General features: G+C 44.3%; 1 protein-coding gene across 2 annotated transcripts in view; it reads right to left on the bottom strand.

Moving 5' to 3' along the window:
- The window catches only part of MCU (mitochondrial calcium uniporter), an 88,734-nt gene extending 62,130 nt beyond the window's left edge, over nt 1-26,604 (bottom strand). The window contains exon 1 of one of the 2 annotated variants that reach the window (XM_077183472.1): nt 26,418-26,604. In XM_077183472.1, the coding sequence (XP_077039587.1) occupies nt 26,418-26,549 (132 nt within the window). In that variant the 5' untranslated portion in view covers nt 26,550-26,604. The remainder of the gene's footprint in view (nt 1-26,417) is intronic. The other variant, XM_054637040.2, reaches the window with a different exon arrangement.
- Nucleotides 26,605-27,155: the final 551 nt, after the last annotated feature.

Raw genomic sequence — 27,155 nt, 5'->3', positions numbered from 1 at the left:
GCAACAAACCCTACACAGCAGCCCCAAAATTTCAATTTCTCTTCAGCTTTAGGAGGAGAATGCAAGTGAAGTTCTGGTGTATTTATGGCATAGCAGTTGTGCTTCCCAACCCCCTAGGGGAAAACTGGCTGGAAAACCCTAGACAGCAGCCCCAATATTTCAATTTCTCTTCAGCTTTAGGAGGAAAATGCAAGCTGAAGATCTGGTGTGTTTATTGCATACATTGTATTTATTGTATAGAAATAAATAAATTTATTTCTATACAATAAATGTACATTATATAAATGTATTATTCTACCAATGTATATATATATACATTATATACATGTATTTATCATATACATTGTATTTATTGTATGTAAATTTATTTATTTATATACAATAAATGTACATCATATGTATGTATTATCGTCTATACATTAGATAAATGTATTTATTGCATACATTGTATTTATTGCCAGTTGTGCTTCCCAAACCCCTAGGGAGAAAGCTGGCTGGGGAACACGAGCAAAGGCACCTGCAGAGCTGTGCACTGTAGCTGCTTGTGCTTCCCTGGTGGGAAAACAGGAGGGAAAAGCCTTCCCCTTGTTCCTAAGGGCTCAGAGCTCCATGCCAGTCATGGTGTAACCCCAAGAGCCAGCACAGGGCTCCTGGAAAGCACACTGCAGAAAAAGGAAAGCCCAATGTATGTTTTGACAGGCTCTGAGCACAAATGAAAAATGAGGTAACAAAAAAACTGGGTTCAGAACTGTCTGGAGAACTTCTGGATTTCCATTCTATTTTTGTGCACCAAACACCAGAGCATGGCTGCCATAATTAATTTCACTTGTCAACAGTTAGATGTGGACATTCCCCACCTCACCGAAATGAGAAATGTGATTTACAGTTCCTTTGTCACCTGTTAAATCAGAGACTGTGCATTAAGCAGGATTAAATTGTGTCATTTTTGCCAAAAGTAACATCATTATTACAGCCACAGGGACTCACAGAGGAAATCCATTCTCCACAGGATTTTCTTCTGTGAAAATGATGCTAAGCATTTAAAAATTATCTCTAATACATAGGTGTTCTGCATAAACTTCCCTGCCTGGGTACCAAATTTGAATTGGAGACCTCCAGCAGCACTCAGCAGTAAAATCTGAAAAATCTTTTCTGCCTGTTAGAAGATTATCTGTACAGATGGCAACGTTAAGATGCCCAAAAGCAACCCTTGCTTCCCCCAAACCTGGAGGCCACTCAGCCTGGGAGGTTCCTGGGAGCAGCAGAGGGAAGGAGAGCAAGGACCCACAAGGTTCATCCAACAGGATCCTCCTGCAATGTTCTGGGATGTGCCAGCCTCTTCATTTACAGCTGCTGGCTGCAGGGAGGCTGGACAGGGACAACACAGGCACCACAATTCCTGCCTCAGAATCCCAGAGAGCACCTGGTCTACAGCAAAAGGCAAAAAAAAAAAAGCAGCCAGGAGCCCTCTCTGTCAATAATCCAGGAACAGAAGTGAGGGATGGAGGCAGCTGTGGCTCAGGCACTGTGCAGCAGCACCACCACGTCAGAACAACTTTTCTGCCTCTGAGACAACTCCATTACTCACAAGGCTGGATCCATCTGTTCCCATCGAGTGTAAAATGCCTCAGTGTGACCCCTGCACAGCTCCTTATTGCCACACACATCTGTTCTTCCTCTAGTCAGCTTCCCCAGCACAGTAACACACCCCCTCACCCCAGAGCAGCTGTAAAATACACACGTCTAAGCAAAAAAAGCACCCTGCAGCTGGCAAACATAGCCTCCACTTAGGCCACATGAATTTCTAGGAAAGCACATAAAGCAAAATGTTTGAAATAGCTTTCCTACTTCCAAGGTGCTGCAAAGGAAAGGAGGAAAAAAAAAAAAAGGAGAAAAAAACCCCTTCTCCCACACAACTCTTCTGGGTGCTGCAAAATCCTGCTAAACCCGAGCTGGGCTGCAGCCATGGGGAGCTCTGGAAGTCCTGCAGTGCTCCCAGGCCACCAGCACTGCCTGTGCTTCCTCAGGACACTCCTGAAGCATCCAACCTGACAGCTCTGACCCTCTGTCCAACAGCCTGGTAACCCCAGCAGTGATCACCCTCCACAGCACCCTCAGGGTGCCTCAGCTTTAGCTTTTATATATTGCACATTCTGTGCTGCTTTAGTGTGTAGTTCTGAGCTTCACATGAAGGGATGCTGAGCTCTGTGCACAGAACAGGGAGACAAAACAATTCCTGCTCCAGCTGGGGACCAAGGACAAATGATCCAAATCTCAGCCCAAGAGCACAAACACCGTGGGCTGGAGAGAGAAAAACAAGGATGGGACTGCAGGGGCTAAAGATGGAATGGGACAATGAACTGCAAGATGCAAATGGAGCAGAACTGATCCCAGGGACAGACCCCATGACCAGGTGTTCATTTTGTGCCCATTTTGGTTCATCCTGGGTGCAGCCCTGGCTGGGCTCCTGTGCTGCCCAAGGTGGATCCATGCAGGAGATCCTTTTAATAAATCCCTGCTTTATTCTTTAGCTCTGTCTGGCCTCTGTTCTAGCTCAGCCTTCTCAAGGCATCACCACAGTGGAGTAGAAGTCACACACACAACATAAAGCAGACTTTATTCCAACAGCTGACACATATTTCAGACTGCAGTTTTCCAAAACTTTTTCTCCTTTTTTTTTTTTTTTTTTGTTTAAACCCAGCTTGGAAACAACCAGCAGGAATTAAAGCAACTTTTATAACCCATGTGGCATGCACACCTGACACACACAGGTGTCCACAGCTGGAGCCACACTGCAAAACATGGACAACAGGCTCACCAGTGATCCACATGAAACATGGGCAACTGAACTTTCACATCAGCAACCCATTTTTGCCACAGAAAAATGGGGACAAGCACTGTCAACACCCACATGTGTCTGCTGGGAGCTCTGAGCACTGCCAAAGGACTGGAGAGCTCTGAAGAGGGAGTAAAACTCAGCCAGATGTGGCACAGCACAGTTGTCACAGCTGAGCCCAAGCAGGTAAATAACCCAGCCAGGAGCAGCAGCTTAGCAGGTCAGGCAGCTGGGCATTCATGGCAAGGCTCCCTCTAACTCTCCATGGGCTTTCTAAGCTCTAAATACCACCCGGTCCCCCTCAGATGGAATCATGATGGAATGGTGTGGGTTGAGCTTAAAGCTCATCTCATTCCATCCCCTGCCACGTTACTCGATGAGCCCAGGGTGCTCCAAGCACCACCCAGCCTGGCCTTGGACACTTCCAGGGGTGGGGCAACCTCAATTTAATAATCCTGATAAATCATGAAGCTGCCAAACTTGTATTCCACATACAACCCCCTGTCCAACATCACCTGGCTCTGCAGGCATGAGCAACAGGATTGAACAGAGCCAGCCTCACACACTGCACTGGTCCCAGTCTGCAAACTGGGCTTTTCACAAAATCACCCAAATCACAACATTTCTGCAAGTAGAATTTATCCCAAAGATCATGGCAATAGTAAGGGGAAAAAACTGAACAGCAGCACTGAAAACCAGAAATCACAGCCATGTATTAATAAAATTGCACCAAAATTCTCACCCAGCACGTGAGGAAAGTATGTTGGGATGCTGTCTTGTATTTCAGGAACTCCTCTGTTGCAGCTTTGGTAGACCTTGATAGAACCCCCAACAAAAGAAGGAAACCAAGAACGATGAAAAAGCTCCTCTCAAATCATCAATACCAAATTATCAATATCCCCATTATCTGTTCAAAGGACACAAGGGGAAGCACCAGGAGAAAAACAACGTGAAAGAAAACAAACCAGCCCACACAAGTCTGAACATCCTCACACTATTTACAGACACACAAACCTCTCTGCACATTGATAAAAGTCTCTGATTTTGGTAAATCTGCAAGAGATTAGGGCTGTAGGGGCTAAGGCTGGACACATCCTGCCTGCCCTTTCCTTCCCATCCCAGCCAGCAGCCCCAAGGAGAGCCCCAGACTCACCTGAGATCACTGCTATCAAACAGACTTGGATTATAAATGTCTGACCCTAATCTTCATTTAAAAACTACTGAGAAATCCTTTGCTATTACACCTACATTTATAAATGTTTCCAGGGGCAGGGGAAAAAAAAAACCAAAAAAAAAAAACCAAAAACCCAGACAATGCCTTGCAGGTATAAACACCCAGCCCAGGATCAGCAAAGATGTGCAGACCTCAAAATCCCAAGGAATAATTGACTGGTGCAGCCCTAACAAGTGCACAGCCACAAATATTTGCCATCACCTTCCTCCACATGTTTACCTGCAAACAAATTGAGCATTGGAATCCAAGTCTGGAGCAGGTGAGCTTGGTTCAATCAGCTTTAGAAATCTGGAATCTGTTCTCCAGAGCACGCTGCCAGGTTTATGTGTGCATTTAACATTAAAATGTGGGGTTTTTCAGGTGATAAACACAGTTCACACACCAAAGCCAAAGTGATTCTCAGCTTATGAAGATATGAGTAGAGTTCTCCCTGGTTTAGCCTATGGAGGAAATGAACTTGGGGGAGCCTAAAGGAACTAAGAGCACTCATTAAAAAAACAGAGATCAGCACGTGAACTGTGTTTATCACCTGAAAAATCACACAAGTTCTGCTTCCATTTTTAACAGGTCTGATACAGTCTGTGCTGAAGGTTTTAGTGTTTGGGGTTTTTTCCCCTGCTACATGTCTGTAAAACTGAGCAAGGTGCTCATTTTGACCTGAATAAAGCAAAACTGAGTGGCAGCTGAAAAAGGCAACATTCCTTATCTGCACTTATCCCACCCCATCAGGGACTCCAGCCTGAAACATCTCAGGAAGGAAAGATAACAGCAAAGAAAGAAAACCTCTCACGTTTGTAAACTGTGCATGACCCATTCAAAACACAAATGTTGTGTTACTTGTGCCAAAACAGAGGAAGGAGGAAGAAAAGCACTGTGCACCTGTAAGGTCAGACCCCAGTGTGACACCAGGGCAGCAGATGCAGTTTGGAACCAAGAAAATTCCTTTTAACCCAACTCACACGTTCACATTCTCCCCTACTGCCAAAATCCACCACAAAAGCAAGACAGAGAACAGAGGAGTCTCTAAAGCATGGGGGGGTTTTTAGGTTTTGGGTTTTTTTAAATCATTCAGAATAATTTCACTGAACAGAACTTGTCCCAGATCCAGAGTATCAGCCAAGTCCCTCCTCAGACAGGGCAGCCCACAAGCCTAGCAATAAATCCACCTTAGAAGAGGCAAAAGCATTAATTCCATGAGACAGCTGAGAGCATTTCTTGCAGCCTGAGACAGGATCACACAAGCCATGGAAGGCTCCTCCATGAATTCCACCCCTGGACTGGTTAGAGAGGAGACAGAGGTCAGGGGGTCCCACTGAAGGCTCTGTGTGTTTCCCCAGGCTGGACTGGGTGCACAAATGATTTTCTGCTCAGCCACAAAGGCACAGAACTGAGCAAGGGACTGCCAGCTATCCAAAATGTACAGCTGGTACATAAATACAGGCCCAGCCTAAAATTTCAGGCTGTCAGCAAAAACCTCAGCACACCCCCTGGAAAAGCAAGCCAGGGGTGTCCCAGCAGCAAAGGAGGCTGCAGGTAGGATTAATTGTCATAGTACTCAGAGGTTCTACAAACACTCATCCAATAAAGCCATGAATGTAAATCCATCCTCCTGCTCTTGCTGTTTATAGCCTCCAGCAGAAGCCATGGAGCTATAAAAACTCCCTCATTACCACCTGCTCAGCCTTCAGAAAACTGAATATTTGCAAAAGAGGAAAGACAAACCCACCCCAAGAACAGATCTTGCCAAACTGGCTCTGGCTGACGTGTGAGATATTCCACCAAAACAGTCTCACCATGGAGAATACAACTGTGCATTCTGGGCTGAAGGCACAGGGGGAAAGGAGGAGTCAGTCCTAAACCAGGAAAGCTGAATTTATTTGCCATTACATTATTTGGCATTGAAAAAATGGCAGAGTGCCATCACCTGCCAGGTCAAACACAGTGAGGTGAATGGTTTGATTGGTAAAAGCCAGGGTGCTGTAACCAGGATGATTTTCTGCTCAAACACTCCTTGCTAGGAAAAACTCCCAATTGCTTTCTCCTACTGGGTTGCCTGAATTGAAAAAAGAAAGTGGTGTTTTGACAGCCCTTCAGAGGAGCAGACCATCAGCTGCTTTCAGTGCTCAGAAGTTTAACAGGCATGTAAGGCACTGCTACAGCCTGAAGAGGGACAATTATGATGATAATTCCCCTGAATCTGCCTAAATGCCTACAAAGAGAACACTTTAAATAAAAGCTTTCACTTGGGCAAATATCCAGCCAGTTCCCCAGCAAGACAGAGCTCTAAAAAACAATTCCATTATGAATGTGAATTATTAGACTTAAGAATTTTCCTGTACACTTAAAATCCCTCTTGCAGAAAGCCAGAGGCCTGTGATGAAATGAACTGGTCTCCATATCGACCTCATTCAGAAATGCCACAACAATTTCCCTTATCAGCAGATAATGAAAAACCTATAAACTCCCATCTCAACCATAGCAATTCACACTGCCTTTTCTGTTATTACTCAAAAATGTATCAGTCATTGCTAACCTTAAACAAATGCAGATTGATTAATGCTGCTTTCTGAACAAATCCCATCTATTTTCTCCCAAATTATTGTTCAGTCACACTTCCCAGTTAACAGGAGGATACATCCAACATAGTCAAAACCCTTTTGAATTCAGGTGGAATTTTCCAAGTTATTCTCCAACCACATTCCCAGCTCACACCTTTGATGGAGCTTTAAGAGCAGGTATTTCCTTTTTCCCTTTTACATGTTATGTAAAGAGCACCAGAAGTTCCTTGCCATGGACAGTGAAACTTGAATCAATGATGATATTCAACACCTCTCAAAACCTCTCCAAGAGCTGAAATCTTTACTACCCAAGACCTCCAGGTTTTTATTTTCATGCTGGTAGACAAAAGGATGGAGATCAGGATGATAAAACAGGGAAGAGAGGAAGAGAAAGATGCCAGCAGAGAACAAATTATATGGCAGGGATGGGAGGGAAGCAGTGAACAACCTCATTAGGCAGGATTTTAATTAAAGTGTGAAAAGAACAGCACTGCCCAACTCCAAAATTCAGTTACCTGGGACTAGAAGTATCCAGCCCTAGAGCTCAGGCACTTCAAGACAAATAAAGATTTACAAGGCCTTAAACAACCTGAGGTGGCATTGAATCCTCCACAAAGGTGGAAGCTGCCAAGCTGCAAGGAGTCCCTCCAACAAAACACAATCCAGTCATCCCAAACAACTGTTCATGTTTACTGCTGATTAACAGCCATAAGGAAAACCTGTAAAATGTGACCTCCTTCCAGCTTGAACACTGACCAAGCCATGATAAGGATAAATCAGAATATCGTAACTTCCTCCAAGATGATCTAATTCTTCAATCCAGAAATTCCCAATGCAGAAACCCCCAGGGGTTTCATACAACACATTGCCAAGCAAATCAGCAGCACCCAGCCCTGAGCCCCACTTTTAACCACCAGGTGTGAGCAGTTCACCACTTCTCTGCCCATCAGAAGATGATCAGCCCCAGCTGAAAGTCCCAACTGGCTGCAGTTTCAGCTAAGAATTTAGCCATGCTAACTTTTCAAACCACAACAGCACCCACTGATACTTGGAGTTATCCCAGTGCCTTTTAGACCTTGAATCATCTGACTGTGAATTTCATTTGAGTTTTCATTCGCCCCAACTCTCACATGGTCACAGTGTCACCAAAATCATCCTGGAGCTGTGTCCATGCTCAGGCACAGCTTCCACACCCTGCCTGGCAAAAGGAGGAACAGCAAACCTACGCCATGAGCTCGTTCTGAAGAGGGAATGTCTCCATTAATTACATCTAATTAAATCACCAAGGTACACCTGCAGGAACACCCAGTCCCAGGGGGTCACTCAGGCACTAAACCCTGGATTTTTGCTGGCATTACACAGAAACTTCCAAGAGATCCACACATATTTACCTTGAAAAGAACTTAGTTTTTTGCCAATTTTAGTATTATTGAAACAGGTAACTTTGCTACTCCTCCAACAGGGAGGGCTCCTCAGCAGTTTTTGCTCAGGTGATTAAAACTGTGTGTAGATTAATTAACTCTTTCTACACAAAATTAACATCCAGTGTAAGACAAGCTCACAGGGGAGCTGGATTTTCATAGTTTTGCTGATAAATATTCCTGCTGCAGCAGCCCTACTCCTGGCTGGTAAATACTGTAAGACCCCACACAGACTAGCATGGAAAAAAACAAGATACATGGAACTTTAGGTTTAGTCAAATTTTCTCATGAGAAAAGCAACGTGACATTTTTAAGAAAGCATCACACAAAACATCTGCTAGTGAGAACTGTTCAGACTTCTGTCTCCAGGAAAAGCCAGATAATCCTGCCCACATTATTTCCTTCAAGAAGTGACAGCAGCATTTTAATATTGACCTCTTTGTTAGCTTGAAAACCAAGACTAAAACTGACTTTGTACACCAAAAGGAGGAATTTTTTATCACCACATCCAGTGCTCTATCACACCTAATCCAAGCAGCAGACAAATATTTGTGTGCCTTCACCTTTATTTATGTTACCCAGCTACCTGCATTCTTCAAAAAGCATTTCTTTGTCCCTTACCCTGCCAATATAAAAGGCTCTTTCTCTTCTAAGCACTCACATAACCAAGACACTAAGCTGGTGTAAAAGCTTCCCAATTTTTCTCCTGAATTGAGACTTTTTCATGGACTTACTACCAAAGTACAAGCATAAGGAAAGCTATATTTAAGTAATTAAAGTATACAAAAGGATATACACAAGGATATGATCTACTTGTTTTTAAAGTCTATTGATCATTCATTCCTTTCTCACACCCACTGTTTTGTCTCTCTTCCTCTTTTAAGTTTTTTCCTTAATCCATATCCCAATTCCTACAGGGCCTGTCTTGCTTTTGTTACTCTGCAGTGCAATCACCATTACTCAAAGACCTCAGGAATGCTAATATAGAATTATGTAAGATATAATAATAATAATAATAATAATAATAATAATAATAATATAGAGTAATATCGAATAATAAATAAAATCTAGGAAAAAATCAATAAAAATCTAGGAAAAAATCAATAAAAATCTAGAAAAATCAATAAAAATCTAGAAAAATCAATAAAAATCTAGGAAAAATAAATCTAGGAAAAAATCAATAAAATCTAGGAAAAAATCAATAAAATCTAGGAAAAAAAATCAATAAAATCTAGGGAAAAAATCAATAAAAATCTAGGGAAAAAATCAATAAAAATCTAGGGAAAAAATCAATAAAAATCTAGGGAAAAAATCAATAAAAATCTAGGAAAAAAATCAATAAAATCTAGGAAAAAAATCAATAAAATCTAGGAAAAAATCAATAAAATCTAGGAAGATAAATAAAAATCTAGGAAAAAATAAATAAAATCCAGGAAAAAATAAATAAAAATCTAGGAAAAAATAAATAAAAATCTAGGAAAAAATAAATAAAAATCTAGGAAAAAATAAATAAAAATCTAGGAAAAATAAATAAAAATCTAGGAAAAATAAATAAAATCTAGGAAAAATCAATAAAATCTAGGAAAAATCAATAAAATCTAGGAAAAATCAATAAAATCTAGGAAAAAATCAATAAAATCTAGGAAAAAATCAATAAAATCTAGGAAGATAAATAAAAATCTAGGAAAAAATAAATAAAATCCAGGAAAAAATAAATTAAAATCTAGGAAAAAATAAATAAAAATCTAGGAAAAAATAAATAAAAATCTAGGAAAAAATAAATAAAAATCTAGGAAAAAATAAATAAAAATATAGGAAAAAATAAATAAAAATATAGGAAAAAATAAATAAAAATATAGGAAAAAATCAATAAAATCTAGGAAAAAATAAATAAAAATCCAGGAAAAAATAAATAAAAATTTAGGAAAAAATCAATAAAATCTAGGAAAAAAATCAATAAAATCTAGGAAGATAAATAAAAATCTAGGAAAAAATAAATAAAATCCAGGAAAAAATAAATTAAAATCTAGGAAAAAATAAATAAAAATCTAGGAAAAAATCAATAAAAATCTAGGAAAAAATCAATAAAAATCTAGGAAAAAATAAATAAAAATCTAGGAAAAATAAACAAAAATCTAGAAAAAATAAAAGTCTAGAAAAATATAGAGGCTCTAACAGAGGCACAAAAGAGGCACCAAAATATCCCTGACATAGTTTTCAGCTTTGTTAGGTTCTCCCTTTGAGGTGTGGGGAAAGGCTGGAGAAGAAAACAAGGCTTGGAAGGCAAAAACCTCACTTCCCCCAGGTGTATCCTGGTGGTAAGTGGTGAATTCTCTCTCTACAAAAAGTTTACTCCCCCAGTTGCTGAGAATTCATAACCCACATCCCAAGCTCTGGCCCAAGATGGGAAGACTGGAAATGCCAGATAATTACAACCCAACACACCAAGTCCCTTGGAAAGCCAATTGCAGCCCCAAAACTCTGCAGGCAGAAATGAGAGGCATCGCTCAGCACACACTCCAGGCTGGGGAAAGCAGAGAACTGAGGCAGCACCAGCAGAGGGAGGGAGGCTCTCCCACCTCTATTCTGCTCACCACCCTCAGCTGGGCCCTGGGGCAGCTGCTCCACACCTCGTCCCAGGTGGGAATGGTCCCTTCACAGCACCTGGGTGGGGCTGTCACCCACTGCCCAGCAGCTTCTGACCCGGGCACTGAGCAAAGATGCTGAGGGGACACAAAAATCCTCACTGGGAATTGTTTTTAAACACAAGTCCCCTGCTACAGGCTGGGAGAGCTGGGCATGTTCAGCCTGGAGAAGAAAAAGCTCCAGGGGAACCTGGAACTCCTTCCAGTTCAAAGGGGGTTATAAAAAAGAGGGAGAGGGGCTTTCTACAACTGCATGGAGTAAGAGGACAAGGGGGAATGGCTTCACACCAACAGAGGAGAGGTTTAGATGGGACATTGGGAATGAGGAATTGTTCCCTGGCAGGGTGGGCAGGCCCTGGCACAGGTGCCCAGAGCAGCTGGGGCTGCCCCTGCATCCCTGGCAGTGCCCAAGGCCAGGCAGGGAAGGGCTTGGAGCCACCTGGGATATTGGGATCCTGCCCATAAATGAGGATGGACTGGGATTTTCAATGAGGGAAATGGATTTGTAGAAAATTCTCAAAGCCTGGCAGAAGGTTTGCACAGTGTGTGCATCTGTATGCAAACCTTGAGATAAGAAATGCTGACTTAGAAATGCCCTGGAACAGGACAGGCAATGTGGAGAGAGAAATGGAACTAGGAACAAGTTTCAAAGGATGCCTTGTAAAAGAGAGTGGATACTTTGGAGAAATAAAACTATGAAAGATGCACTGTAGTAGGACCCAGGAGGGGTAATTTTAGATTATTTGCTTTAAGGCATTTACAGCATGGTGTGGCTAAAGCTGATAGGCCAAGAAACACTTATAATGTAATTAGGAAATAGTCAGCTTCTGATTGTCATAGTGTGAATTACAACATCTGTATTGTCTCACCCTTCACATGAGACTGAAAATGGAGTAAAAGTTTTTAAATCACCTCTCAGTTGCCCATCTCTGGGTCAGAAATGGGCATAATCCAACATCTTCCAGCCCAGACCATTTTGGGATTCTGTGATACATTAGCAAAGCTCTTAATTGGTTTCATCTCTATCTAACACTGTGGATTAAAACACCAAAACTTGGTAAATAAATGTTTTCTAGACAGTGCACAGAGAAAGTGCCCAGTAAAATCCTGCAGTGGGAGAAGAGGCACACAACAGCAGAAGGGACAAAAGCTCTGCCCTTCAAGCTCCCTGCTCTTTCCTCAAGCACACTCAAATTGCCTCCTTTTCTGCAGCAGCAGCCACCCCTCACATACAAATCAAGCTCTAACCCTGCTGCTCCAAAGCACAGCCCCAAGTGCAGATTTGGCAGAGCAGATTTGACCCCTCAGAGACACTTCCTAAAGCTCAGGAATGCAATAGCACATTGGAATAGGTCATTATTTTTTATGGCCATGCTGCAGAAGTGGAATTTTTATGGCTGGTATTATCAGTTGAAGGAAAACTGCTCTGAAAACACAGTTGTAGATTAAGTGTTATGTATCTATACAGAGTAAATGTAACACTAATTACATTTTTTTTCCCCACTGAGTGGCATTAAATCACAATCCATTCCTACTTATCCCCCAGGAAGCCACATAAGCTGCATTAAGACAGCCAGTTCCCACCCAGCCCAGTGTCCATCTGTCTGCAGCTAAACCTCCTCCTTCACAGCTCACACTTGCAACAGGAGCTACTCTGCAGTCCCAAAGAGAGTTTCCAAATTGCAAATTTAATGTCAGAGGCCACAAGTCCTCCAAGAGGTCCAAACATCTCTTTGCTTTTGAAGGGACTCACAATCAAAGGGCAGCCATTCTTAGAAATTAAATATTTACTCACAAAAAACCTGAGGGAATCCTCACAGCCACCTCAGCCTTCCCTGAAAAGCTCTTCTGCATCCAGGCAAGGAAGGATCCACAAAGGGAAATCATCTGCTGGCACAGGAGCTGCAAAAATTCCTTCTCTGAGTGCCCCCTGCCAGCAGTGACCACGGAGCCACGCTGGAGCTGCTGCATCCCAAGGCAAGGTGACCCTCCTGGAGAGCCACAGCTGCTCCTCCTGAGGGACATGGAAATAGCAGGTTTTGCCATCCCCCAAGCCAGGTATTAACTGTCCCCACAGCAAACTGATGCAAACAAATCACAGCATCCTACAACTGCAGCATCAGTGGGGTTGTGGAGGGTCCAGGGTTCTCAGGTTTGTGATGGGTGCCTGGCAAAGCAGCTCTGCCAAAAAAAAAACAAACATTTGAGGAAACCAAGAGAGGGTAAAAAAAATTCATGGGGGCCCTAAAACTCAAAAGATACAAGTCATTTTTCACTGTCTCGACTGTGAAATAATCAGCAAAATGTAAAGAATTTAGAAAACTACAAGAAACTGGAAATATTTTGAGGCTGAAGCTCTGCTCAGTTCACTGCCTGGGATTTGCTAGCAGTATCCATTTAAACCTGCACTCTGCCAGATTACTGTCTCACTGCCACTAATTCCAGATTATTTTTCTAAACTAGGATAATCTTAACACAAGCACAGTAAAGAGAAGATGTTTGTCTGGAAATCAGTTCTCTTCAAAGCTGTCTTTTAAAAATCAGTTGCAACCTGTTCTGAGTGAAAACTGCCTCCAGAACTCTGAGGTTCCCCCAAAATCTCTCACTGGGAGCTCAGGAATTAAGAGTGGAAGCAACAATTTGGTCCAAAAATAATCACCAGGCAAAGGTCTGAAGCAGATGATTCAACCACCAATGCTCTCAAACATGGTTAATTTTTGCTATTTCACTTGCACTCTCTTACAATTTTTTTACTAACTATTGATCAAAAAATTCATTTGTAGAAATGTAAAACCATGCAGAGAGGGATTAATGGCTCATGCTGATTGAAGCAGAGATTTTACACCTCCACATATCCTGCTTGGGCTTGGGCCTTAGAAACTAAACTTGGTGGGAGACAGGAGAAAGGGGAGAGGACAGGGAGAAAGTTATTTATCACTGGAGGTTCTGGAGTGCTAAATCAGCACATCACATAAAAATTAATCTTGCTGGCCACTGGTCCTTAGCCCTACTAAGAAAAACAAAGAAACAAGCAGCTTCAGCAGCAAAGGGGCACACATTTTATTCAACTTTATTGTTTAAATCCTACCTGAATATTACTTAAAAGCTTTTCTATAAAGGAAATACTTCAAGAACATCAGCTCTACAAAAAGCACTCTCACAGGAGGCCAACACTCCCATCTCCTCTCTCCTGGACACAAGGGTTAATTTACTGTGTTCAATCTCTGAGCTTCATAGCTCCACACTAATTACTGAGGAGAGGGAAAGGAAATTAATGGCTGGCCAGAAATGGGGGCAGAAATGAGGCAAGTGTCTACTCAGAGCCTGGTTATTCTTCTAAAATCAGATTATCTACCTGGAAAGCCACATCACAATTAAAGCTGCAAACAGCAATTAGAACTGTTAAAAGCTAAGACTCTTTATTAAGGTTGTGCTCCTTCAGTCTCTTGTGGAAAATGTGCAATTAATATCCCCAAAATGACTTGGTAGTCTTGTTCTCACAGCAAGGATGAGGGGGAAAACCCCCAGTTATTACTGGATTATATAATATAATCCAATATATATTTATATATATACACTATATATATTATATATAATACATAATCCTATTGATATATGTATTAATATTAATTATTGACATAATCCAGTTGATATATTTATTAATATTAATTATTGCAAGATAAAAGCCTTGGCACAGGGAAAAAACCTGTGTTTATCATTATGGACACACAATTAAACAAGGAGGGGAAAGTAACCTTGCAGCAACAGCATCAGAAAGACCAAGGGATGAGCAAGAACAGCATCTTTGCACCAAAATTCCCAGAATATAAATCAGGAACCCAGGAGAAGTCACTGAAGTGCTTTCATGCCCCTTCAAATTCCTGTACTTATTACAATAATAGTGATAGATGGCAACAGCTCAAGTGCATCCTATTTTTCATGTACCTTCTTCCCACCCCCACTATTTTTGATTGTCTGCCTGCAGCTGTCCTTTCCCTTGATTTTGGGAAATAACCTCCTTCCCAGGGAGCCTGTGGCATTTATTCACACAGATCAGCAAATTACCCAGCTGACTTTGAGTACCACACAACCTGAACTTCATTAACTGATTGCAAAAACATGAAGTCCTTATACTCACAACTTGGGTGAGTATTATTATGCTTTCAACTTGGGTGATGCTCTTCAGACCCACAAGGAAATAGGCAGGTATTTTTCACAGCAAGAGCTGGAGGAAGGGTTTTGCACTCAGGTAATATGCAATGAATCAAAATTTCTCTGCTAAGAAGTTGCATGGATTTCTCTCATGTTTATTTACGAGCTCTCCATGCATCTCAAACAGCCAAGAGCAGAAGTTGGGGGACTCAGCAAAACACCAGAGCAGTAGGAGGAAGATACAATAATAGCAGCAACAAAACCAAAATTTTTTTTTAAAAAGTCTTTTCTTCTATTTTGACTGTTATATTTCTTCAGAAACCAGACTGAGGTAGATCTGGCCATAGAAAAAGCCTCACATAAGTCAGTGATCACCAAGACTGAAAATTAATATTAAGGTTCAAGCAGCACAGAAATGAAATCAGAGCTGGAGAGCTGCAGCTGTAAACACAACCCATAAAATTCAAGTTTAATCACTTAGGATTAAAGAAGTTTCATGGCTATTACTGCCAGTGGTCAGCCAAGCTGTTCTCCAGCAGCTCTGTTATTTACAGCTATTAAATAACTGAATTAAAGTGTTCCAGAGAATGCTTTTTCCAAGGCAAATCATGGCCAAAATAATACACATTTTAAACTACCCTGTGCTCACAAATGGCAAAAAAAAGGGAAACACAATTGAGAACTAAATTAGCCTAATCTAAAAACAACTCTTGGGATTGGTATTATATATATATTATATATATCCTAGTTGGTATTATAAAAATGGAAAGCATGACAATGGAAGGCTGCAAGCTTTACTATTATTTTTTTATAACTTTTCTAAAGAAAAGTTTGGAGGAGGCAGAGTAACAGAGCTGGAGCACATTAAAATACATTAACAGAAAACAGTCAGAGGAGGGGTTTTGGGGGGTGTTCATGGAAAGGAGAAAATTTAATTTTTTAGCCAAGGAAACTGAGAAAACACAGACCTGACACCCAGCCAGAGGGGTCTCCAGGTCCTCAGTGGGATGGCATAGCTAGGGCAGGAATTCAGCTCTCAGGCTGTGTTTTTCCACATTGCCAAGGCTGTAAGGAGGCCTGGAAGGGTTTGTGAGTCAGAACCCGCCTGGAGCATCCTCAGCTCCTGCAGGAGGCAAGCAGAGCTCTGGCTGTGCCATGAAACCCCTGCACGGATACCCAGGGAATGGGAGGGGATTCCTGTGATTCCATCCCACTGGAAATGCACACAAATCATGGAAAGGCTGCCCTGAAAACTGCTGTGGGGCTCTGACATTGCAATTCCAAGAACAAACAGCCCTCTCTGGTGCACTCTGTTACATAAAACGTCAGGCTAATCACAGCAGTTCAGTTTTGAGTGTTGCCAAATGTCCTAAACTGAAGGAAAAACGGGAGTTGCAGTGTTGAGGATGAGTCAGTTCCACACTTACCCCTCTACAAGTGCAGAAATGGAGAAATTAATGACATCTGACTGACCACAACAACAAGGTGGGTCCCCAGGATGAGGTGAGAGATGAGAATTGACTCCAAGTTCTCAGAAGACTGATTATTATGTTATATTATATTATGTTATATTACGTTATATTGTGTTATATTATATACTATATATTATATTATATATAAATAAAAGATATAAAATATATTTTCTATTCTATTTTATTCTATTCTATTCTTCTATTCTATTCTTCTATTCTATTCTTCTATTCTATTCTTCTATTCTATTCTTCTATTCTATTCTTCTATTCTATTCTTCTATTCTATTCTTCTATTCTATTCTTCTATCCTATTCTTCTATTCTATTCTTCTATTCTATTCTTCTATTCTATTCTTCTATTCTATGCTATACTAAAACTATAAAGAAAGGCTACAGCTAGAAGGCTAGAAAAGAATGATAATAAAAAATTTGTGACAGACGAAGAGAGTCTGACACAGCTGGATGTGACTGGTCATTAAATTAAAATAAACTCACATGCTGGGTGAGTAAACAATTCTCCAAATCACATTCCAAAGCAGCAGAACAGAGAGAAGCTGAAGCTTCCCAGGAGAAGAAATCCAGGTGAAGGGATTTTTCATAAAATATCCCAGTGGCACTCAGGAGCACACAGGGCTTGCTTTAAATCCCCAAAGCCACACTGCTCTAGGCACAGGTGTTCCTGTGCTTTCTTTCCACTGAAACTGGAATAACTCAGGGAACAACCTCAAGGAGGATGACTGCATCAAACTGGAGTCTGATTTTTTTAAAAAAAGCCCAAATCTCTCTTCTGAGCCACCAGGAGCAGTTTTTTTTTTTACTTCCATGAAGAAGTAGGTCATGGAAGCAGCAGCTCCAGCAAAGTCCCTGCCCCAGATGCAGAGCCCCGAGCGCTGCTCCAGACTGGAGCCGTGTGTTACCAGCGTGCCTGCACTGGGAGAGGAGGGCATCCTGCAGAGGATGCCATGTGGCACCACTGCCTGCAAAGGGAAAAAAACACAATGCAGCACAAGCAGAGGAGCTGCTGTGCACAGGAAAACTGAATGGTGTGCAGGGACAGCCACCAGAAACAACCCACCTCTGGGGAAAGATGAAAAAAAGACCCCAACGTCTGTTAAAAATGTTATTTACTGTTACTATGATATTCTTTGAAAAATCCCTTTGCCAAGATTTTTTCTCCTGGGAAGGTGAGAAGCCTCAGCTTCTCCATGTTTTGCTGCTCTGGAATGTGGTCTGGAGATTGTTTATCCAAACATGTGAATTGTTTTTACTTAATGACTAATGAAAGCTAGTTATGAGTGACTCTCTGAGGAGCCACGAGTTTTTATTATTTATTCTTTTCTAGCTTTCTGATGTATGTTTTTCTCTATAGTTTAGTATCGTTTTGTAATATAATATAATAAAATAAGTATAATATAGTATAGTATAATATAGTATAGTATAGTATAATATAGTATAGTATAATATAGTATAGTATAATATAGTATAGTATAATATAGTATAGTATAATATAGTATAGTATATCAGCCTTCTAAGAATATGGAGTCAAATTCATCTCTTCCCTCATCCTGGGACCCTCGCAAAACACAACAATTTACAAAACAATTCATTTCACATAGTATCAATGTGTTCAATTCACATAATAAATACCAATAATAATAATACCAATAAGTATTCAATTCACATAATATAAATTTCATGTACTATCAATACTCCTCTCAAAATCCGACTTCCTTGCCACCTCAAAAACCCATATCTGTGTGGTGTCATATCCTGCCCTGCTCAATAATGAGGTACTTTGTGAAACTATTTGTTTGAAATGACTCTCTGGAGCACTAAATGCCAAGAGGAAATATGGAAATGCTCGCTCCCACACACAGGAGTTCGAAACCGTGATTTGTTTTCCACGAGAACATGTGTGAATCTGAGTCACAGGCTTTGTCTTTGGACAAAATTATCCTTAAAATAAAACCCATCTTAGCACTCTTCAACTCTGTGGTCGTGGTTTTTTGGCCCCAGGCCAGAGCTCTGTTTTGGACCATCAGTTTCTGTTACTTAGCAATCAGCCTCACATCACCAGCCCAGCCAGCAGGAACGGATGTCTCAGCGCTTGCTGTGGTTTCCAGGCTCAAAACCAGCACCAGTCCCCCTGTGTGAGGCAGGCACTGACCACAGCCCGAGCCAGAACCAGCCTCAGAGGGTCTCCAGGCAGCTCATGGAGCACAAGGACAGCTCATCCTGAGCAGGGAACAATTTTGAATCCATTCCCTTCGTGCAGAAGGGAGTGTCTAGAGCTGGTTTCATTCCTAGCAATAGACACTGCTCATGAAACAACTCCTCTCTCTTAACAGAGACACTGGGTTTGGTTCCCTTGAATCCCTTACACCGAATTCCAAGGGAAGGATCCCACTCTCCACTTCAACACAACACCCCCAAACTCGGGAGGAACCACACAGCGCTGAGGAGTGCAATTATCCAATCCACTCAATATTTAGACAATGAAATTTCTGTTGTCACTGCCTCGGGAACAAGTCCCTGGGTAACAGGAATAGCCTTGCAGCAAGCAGGAGGCTCCCAGGGGAGCCCTCGTGCATCACAAACATCCAACCAAACCTTCAACTCACCCTTTCCCCCTCTGCAGGAAGCCGAGAGGATTTCCCAAGTCACATGGTAAATCAGGGCATTTTCATTCCAAAAAAGGAATCACATTCTTCTCCCCCTGGGAAATCTCTGCAGTTTTGCAGCTCACTGTTATTTCGGGGAGAAAATAACTTTTGCTGCCAGCTTTCCCTCCCATCTCCCCCTGCCAGGAATCTCTGTGATGTTTGGGACAGGCTTCCAATTAATTTAAATGACTATTAAAAGGCTGCTGCTGCACTGCACAGTCACAGTGTGTGAGTTTTGTCTGGAAGCAGAAAACACGAGCGGGACGTGGGATCTCAAATTATTCTCAGAGGCAAGCGTGAATAATGACAGAACAGAATCCATGCAGGAAAATTTGTATAGAAAAACCATCATCCAGACCCCAGGTATTTCTTTTTAACACAAAAGTTGAAAAAAAAAAAATCCCACATCACTCTTGTGCTATCTCGGGCAGCCCATTTTCTCTTAATATCTTCATTTGTCAGAGTAGTACTTAAAATTGTCATTTTTGGAGTTGCTTTGCCAGGCAGAAAACTCATTCTCATTTAAGTCCAAACATCTAAGAAAAATGACGAGGCTAAATGATGAGGATGTATTTTTAAAGAATGGTTGAAGTGGAATGAATAACTATTTCCTCTTACAACAATCTGTCAGAACTAATTTCCTTCCTACTCTGATTCCATCTCACAATCTGCACCCTGGCCAGCAAACATCCTTTTGCTGCTCCTTCTGCAGGTTTCAGCTGCAAACCCAAAAGAGCTCAGCACCACCAGGAGTCAGTCTGGGCAGTAGAAAAAAGGGTTTGAGACAAGACTGACGATCACCCAGAGCTGGTTCTTATGGTGGCTGCTCCCTTGTAGATCCTCCACAAGTTACAAATCTGAGTGCAATTGGAGTTTTAATTATTCCAACAGGGAGTGTCAGAGATTGAGAGTTTCCACATCGCATGGCAGTCCTTTCCTCCTGGGGAAGCCAACAAAAGCAAATTGCTGAAATGAGCTCTGCATTTCCTAATTCCTTAAGAGCTGCCAAGAATGCAGAGAAAGAGAGTGGACATGCTCTGTGTTTTACATGAGGCAAAAGCCATACCCCACAGGCTCGTCCTGCTGGAAACTAATTCCACAGCACACTCAAGTGCAGCATATTTTCATCTTCATTAAGATGACATCTCATTTTGATGACCAATTGAGACCTTAATAACAGGGAGAAAACCCTCTGCAGAATCTTCAACAGCAGAAGCACAGGTCATTTCATTTTCAGCATTAAATACTCAAGGACAAAATAGCCCTTAAAGCCTGATTGCTGTAGTTTGCACTGGGAGAGGGAAAATGTGATGAAATCCCCACCAGCAATAGCACAGGTGGTCTCAAGAGCACTTCAGAAATAAGAAGTATGCCCCCATGGTGAGCACAGGGAACACAGCTTCATCTAGTTTCAACAAATTTCACATTTTTTAGTACAGTTCCTCATGCTACCAGAAGCCAGAGAAGTAAAAAGCAGCAGTTGGGATTTTAGGAAGAGTGGCTGACCACCAACTGACACTGCAATAAATGAATAATTACTTGTTAAAAAAACAACAAGCCACCCAAATCTAAAACAATCTCTACCATTTCCACAGACCTCCAATCAGGAGAATAATTTAAATTGCATATTTGAGTCATCTCAATGCTATTTTGTAGAATGGCAAACTGGTGACTCATAGCACAAATCAGAAATTAAGTCATAAAAGTTATGTTGCACCCTCCAGACTGGGTGGAGCCTTACCTCACAGAAAGTTTCAGATGAGTCTTAAAGCAGCTTTAGAGAAAGAACAACTTTTTTTTCCTTATCTTTCTAAGACCTGGCTCTGATCAGGAGAGCTGTACCCCTCCTGTCTGAGCACAGCTGAGAAACACTCCCCTTGTGGAAACAGAACTGCCTTGAAATTTTTATATTAGTGACAGCATCAACTTGATCATGACTGTAACTTCCTTTCCCTAAATTCAAAGTCTTTATTATTCTCATGTTATAAATAATAAATTAAAAAATGGTAATATCACCAAATAACTGTCAAAAAACCCCAAACCAATACTTAGTCCTCATATTGTGCTCCTCTTTCACACAGAGAGAGCCCTGAAAGTGTGTTCTCTGATTTTAGCCACTTTCATACATCCAAAAATATTTGCTGGTCATCCCCTTTAGCACAGATTTTTAATCATTCCTTGGAAAATCACAATCAGCAGTATGCCAGGTCAGGAAAACAGCAGTACAGTTAATTAGGCAAGGCTGCCAGCTTCCATCCTCAGCAAAAAGAAACCCAAGAGTCTTCCAAGTGCCACCGTCCCTGCAGCCACCCACTGCCACTGCCTGAGCTTCACCTGGCAGCAGTGGGACAATAAACTGCAGCTTTGGTGACAGGGAGGTGCTGGAACCCTGGGTGCTGAGAACTTTAAACTTTCTGTGCTGACAGGCACTGAGCCCCAAGAGAACACTCATTCTCCACTGAGGCTGTGGAGAAAACTTCCAAAACTGAATAACAGAATTCAGTTCTATCTAAATGAGTGGTAGAATTCAAATCTTGCCATAATCTGGGATTGTGGGTGTGGAGTTTGAATAGAAGTGTGTGATATCACAGGGTGGAAAACTTAGAGTTTAAGGTTTTAGAATAAGGTAATATATATAAACAAGATGGAGGTTTTAGGGCAGAGGCTGGTCCATCTTCCTCACCTTCTCCATGGGTTTGGGTGGTTTTGTGTAATTGGATAAAAAAGTCCACATTGTGGGCCATGGGTGGTTGGTTATTGGGTTAAAAGTAAAAATAATTTAGGTTTCATTTCCTAATTGGACAGTTTATCCTTAAAAAGCCTTGTAGAGAGAGAGAGATAGGGCTCCATTTTTAGTTTGTTAGAGGGAAGTGCTGTAGAACTCAGGGTTTGTGAGACTGTAACTGAGATAAGAACTAACAAACATCTGAGTCCCAGCAAGAAATGCCATCTCACACATTTAATCCTGACCCTGGCAAAAAAGAAGCAAAAGCTCCTTGTGTCTTGCCCTCGGGGCTTGAGGTGGGCCCACAGGAAATTATGACCACACTATTGAGCTACAGCTTTTCTGGAAGTCAGTGCTGCAGAGGGAAAAAACTCACTAAGTACACATTGTATCTATGGTGAATAAAGGACAGCTGCAGCAGGATGTCCCCTGCATCCTCCTCTTGAGGCTTTATCCCCTCTCTCCTTGGCACAGAGCGAGGTCTCTGCAGGATACAGTCTCCACTACAGCCTCAAACCTGGGCCACCAAAAATCCTACCTGGCTCGGAGGATGGATCAGCACAACCTCAGGAGCAGAAAGACAAACCTGCAGGTTGTCCAATACCTACTCAAAATCTGGCTGCAGCTCAGATGGGTTCAGTTTTCCCTTCTTAGGTTTAGAAGAAGGCACTAGGAGTCAATATTCCTGATCTGCCCAGAGCAGCTAGAATGAACCACCACAGGAATGCCCCACACAGCCAAGCCCTTGATTTTCTGTAGGTATTTGTGCACCAGCTGATTACATTCCAACCCAGCATAACCCAACCCCTGGCTACAGGCACCAGGAAATGCAGGAACAGGAGCCTCTAATCTCTGCAGGAAGAAAGCCATGAGGATTAGGTGTTCAACACACAGAAGCAGAGTGTTTCATTTAAGGATTTTGTCCACCTCCAACATCACTGCAAACCATCTATAGCTTGCTTCCTTGTGAGGCTTTTCCACGCCTGCTTCCCAGCCCTCGGGAAGCTGACCCTCAACTTCCACAGCACCTGGGGCAAGCAGGAGACAACAAAGGCCTTTCCTTGTTCCATTGGGAAGCTTCCTTTGAGGAAAAGCCCCACTTTAATTCTCTCTCCAAGCTGTCCTACAGGACGTGTGGCCTCCCACACATTACACCCCCAGCACCTTCTCCACTGCAAACACATTTGGGAACTCTGCTTCCTCCACCCTCACGTGTGTGCAGCCAAACAGGGAGACTGGAAAGAGATGCAGCCTCTGACATTTCTGCTCCAAGTTCATTTATTCAGCTCTGTCACACCCTTCCAAAGCTGTGGATCCCAAGCCCCACCTGCTCCATGGTCAGGCCTCCTCACCCTGTAATGCACACCACCACCACACTCACAGGGGAAACCTACAAATACCAATAAAAACTTCCTTCTTCTTGCTTATCCCTACTCCAAGATCAATGAGCAAACTTCTCATTCAAGTTTCTTGCATGTCCCTCCCCAGATCTCTCACCCCTTGTGATCCTGTTCAGGACAGACTCATTCATGGTCCTCTCCCTACAGGATTGTTCCTGTGGGAATGTCTCCATGCTGAGCCCACTGAGCTTTCCCAGCTCCCCCAAGTTCCAGAACTCTCCAGCAGGCTGTGAATGCTTCACTCAAGCCCTGTGTCCCCCAGTATTGATGTACTCCCAACTGTTCCCTCATAATCCAAGGATTTGTTCACCTCCTCGCCCTCTCTCCCATTTGGTGGCATCAAAACCTCCTCCTCTATACTTCACCCATCTGGAGGAGTTTTTTTTGTTTATTTTACAGCTCTGTCCTCTCACAGTAACCTGGTCTGCTGGTGCAGTTTCTTCCAGTATTATTTATATTGCTTTTGAAAGAACTCATCCATAAGACCATTTAGCATTTCCACTCTGTCTCAAAGAAAACCCATTTAATTTATCACCCCTGTGAGAAACCAGCCATCCTGAGAAGTGCCCAAGTAGAATTGATGGTACTAAAAACAACACTGCACAGAAACACCTGATGTAACCACTCTATTAATTACACCCATATTATACAAACTCTTCCTACATCTTTCCTAATTTAATCTGTGGTGTCAGGAAGCTTGTACATCCCAGCCCCATGACAGAGAGGGATCAATTCCTCATCAGCCATAACTGATTGATGTGAGCCTGACCAGTCCTAACCACCTCTGATAACAAAGACTGAACAGCCATCCCAGGAAATAATTCAGCATTCCACTGCTCTTACTGTCAGGAAAGTCTGCCAGCACCTAACCAAGCCCCTCTGCTCACACTGTGAGCCCATTCCTTCCCCCACCTGATGAGGATTTGTCTGGTTTTCTGCTTCTCCTTTGCAGCAACACTTCCTTCCTTTCAATTTCCTCTTTATTATGAAAGCTCCAGTTCCTTTAATTTCTCCTCACAGATCACTTATTCCAGGATTCAGCTGCTCTCTCCCAGTGCTCTGCAGAGTTCCTCAAGTGCAGTGTGAGGGAAAGCAGAACTCATCTCTGCTGTGAGGGGATAAACAGGCCCATCACAGATGCTGCCAGAGGGAACTGCCAGGATCCTGGATCCCCATCTCTTGGGTCTCAGGGATTCAACCAAACCGACCTGCTGAAAAACCCCCAAAAACCAATGACTGCAACACCACAGCCAGGCTGCCAAAACCCAAACAGCACAGCCCAGCTAAACCAGGAGGGCTTTCTAATCATCACTCCTCAGGACAGGAGCAAAATCCTCCTCCTCTTTCCCCAAGCTCCTGCAGGAGACAGCTCTGACAGTGGGATTTTAACATGCCCACACCTCAGTCACGTCCACTCGGTATCCTGGGCAAACACAGGAGATTCAAGGCTTTTTTATAGGTTTTTTTTACAATTTTCTCACACATTTACTGCTCCACTTAGCTCCAGTCCTTTAATTTCTCCTCACAGATCACTTATTCCAGGATTCAGCTGCTCTCTCCCAGTGCTCTGCAGAGTTTCTCAAGTGCAGTGTGAGGGAAAGCAGAACTCATCTCTGCTGTGAGGGGATAAACAGGCCCATCACAGATGCTGCCAGCAGGAACTGCCAGGATCCTGGATCCCCATCTCTTGGGTCTCAGGGATTGAACCAAACTGATCTGCTGAAAACCCCCAAAAACCAATGACTGCAACACCACAGCCAGGCTGCCAAGAATCAAACAGAGCCCAACTAAAGCCAGGAGGGCTTTCTAATCATCAGTCCCCAGGACAGGAGCAAAATCCTCCTCCTCTTTCCCCAAGCTCCTGCAGGAGACAGCTCTGACAGTGGGATTTTAACATGCCCACACCTCAGTCACGTCCACTCGGTATCCTGGGCAAGCACAGGAGATTCAAGGCTTTTTTATGGTTTTTTACAATTTTCTCACACATTTACTGCTCCACTTAGCCCAAGGAGTGAAACCAAGCCCGAATCCAAGTCTCCGTTAAATCAATCGCAAAGGTCAATTTAAATTTAGACAAACACAAATTATTTGCCAGGGCCACACCGCTGAAGGAGACGGCTCAAATATTAATTAGGGGCGCTGGAAAGGCCATTCCACACCTCAGCAGGTGCCGGGATGATCCCACAAGTCGCACCTCACACGTGGGAAGGAGCGGGACCGCCGGGATGGAGACATCCGATCCGGACGGAACCTCCGGCATCCCCCGATGCCAGAACGCTCCGGCAGGGGCGGGGGAACGAGCGGCACCGCGGGGGTACCCGGCACAAAGAACTCTTCCAAGAGCACCCCAGGGAGCACAGCCACGGATCCGCTGCTCCAGAGCCCGCTCCGCCACCCGATTAATCCACGATTCTGGTGCCTCCCCGGAGTTCCGGGATTACTTGTTAGGAGCACAACAAGGGAGCGACAGGTGCACACCTCCGACAGAAGCTCCTTTAGAGGCAGCACTAAAACACGTTGTGGCAAAAGCCGGAAGGGTAACCCACGGTTACACACCGTTCCTTTAGTTTAAAAAGAAAAAAAGAGGAGGAAAAGCCCTCCCGGTATTTTTAGCAAATCTTTCGAGCTCCAAGACGCAACCTGCTGCCTTTACAGTTTTTTTCCGCCCTGAGACACACAGCAAAGCCGTGCGCTGCCCTGCCAGTCCCTCTTTTCCTGGCACAGCCCCGAGGAGAAGGGAGCGCACAGAGCCCGGCTGGCTTTGCCCCCGTCCCTCCCCAGCCGCCGCACCGGGGAGCGGCATTCGGGGGGCCCCCCGAGCGCCTCTGCCTTGGCTGACCTTGAGGGGGGCGGGCAGAGAAGGAGGCGAGGCAGAGCCCGGGGCAGAGGCGCTGCGCTGCCCGCTCCGCTCGGTGCCGGTGCCGCCGCTCCCGCTCCCGGCGGGGGCTCCGAGCCCCCTCCCCGCCCGGCGGCCCCCAGCGCCACCTGGCGGCCGCGCCCCGCGACCCCCGCCCCGGGAGCGCGGCCCCGGAGCGCCGGGCAGTGCCGGCAGCACCGCCCGCTCCCGGAGCGGCGCGGCGCCGGCGGGCCAGGAGCTGCCGCTGCCGGAGCGACACCGGCCGAGCTCCGCTGCCGCCGCCCGCCGCCGCGCTCAAGTTTCACCCGGTGACGGTGCTAAGAATAAACGCGCAGCTGGCGGAGCCAGGAAGCGCCGCGAAACCGCCGTGGAGCAGCCGCGGAGCCGGGGCCCCCGCGCCGCCCGCCGGCAGCGCGCCCGCCTTCTGAAGGGCACAAGGCTGCCACCTCACTCACCGTCCGGTGTCGCTGCTGCTGCTGCTGGCGGCGCCGGCCCAGCGCCGGGAAGCGGCCGGCGGCGGCGGTGAGCGCGGCGGGGCGGCGGCCGCAGAGGAGGAGCGGCAGCGCTCTGCCCGCCGTGGCCGCCATCGCGCCGCTGGAGCCGCCCCACGCTGCGGCGGCGGCGGCGGCGGCGGCGGTGCTGCTGCCGCCCGGGCGGGGCGGGGAGCGCCGGGGCGGGGCCAGCCGGCGCCACCGGCCAATCGCTGCACCCCTCCGGCCGGCCCCGCGGCCCGTGCAGCCAATCGGCGCAGAGCGGGTGGGCGGCCCGGAGAGGTGATTGGACGGTGGGCGGGGCTGCGCGCGGGCCTGAGGGCAGGGAAACTCCTCGACGGGGGTGCCTCGGGGGCGGAGCCTGTGATGGGCGTGGTCGATGGGGGCGGGACCAATGGTGGGCGGGGCGGGGAGTGGAAAGAGGGGGCGCGGGGGGAGCCCTAAGGGGGAACAGCCAGGGACGGGATACGGGAACGTGGGGAGCTGCGGGAAAGGGAGATCACCAGGGAGAGGCTGCGGGAAGATGGGGTGCAGCAAAGATACCACAACGGATGCAGTGTAGGGGTGGCACAGGGATTTGGGGCGCTGGCTCAGACTGGCACCCCAGCCAACATCAGTTTCAGTGAAGGGTAAGAAAAGTATGTGATAAAAAATATCTGGATAGATATATATATATGTGTGTGTGTGTATATGTATGTACAT

Source organism: Agelaius phoeniceus, chromosome 9 (assembly GCF_051311805.1).
Source record: "Agelaius phoeniceus isolate bAgePho1 chromosome 9, bAgePho1.hap1, whole genome shotgun sequence".
In the NCBI taxonomy this organism is placed as follows: domain Eukaryota; kingdom Metazoa; phylum Chordata; class Aves; order Passeriformes; family Icteridae; genus Agelaius; species Agelaius phoeniceus.
Note: the sequence above shows the minus strand (reverse complement) of the source record. Positions and strands in the feature narration are given on the sequence as shown.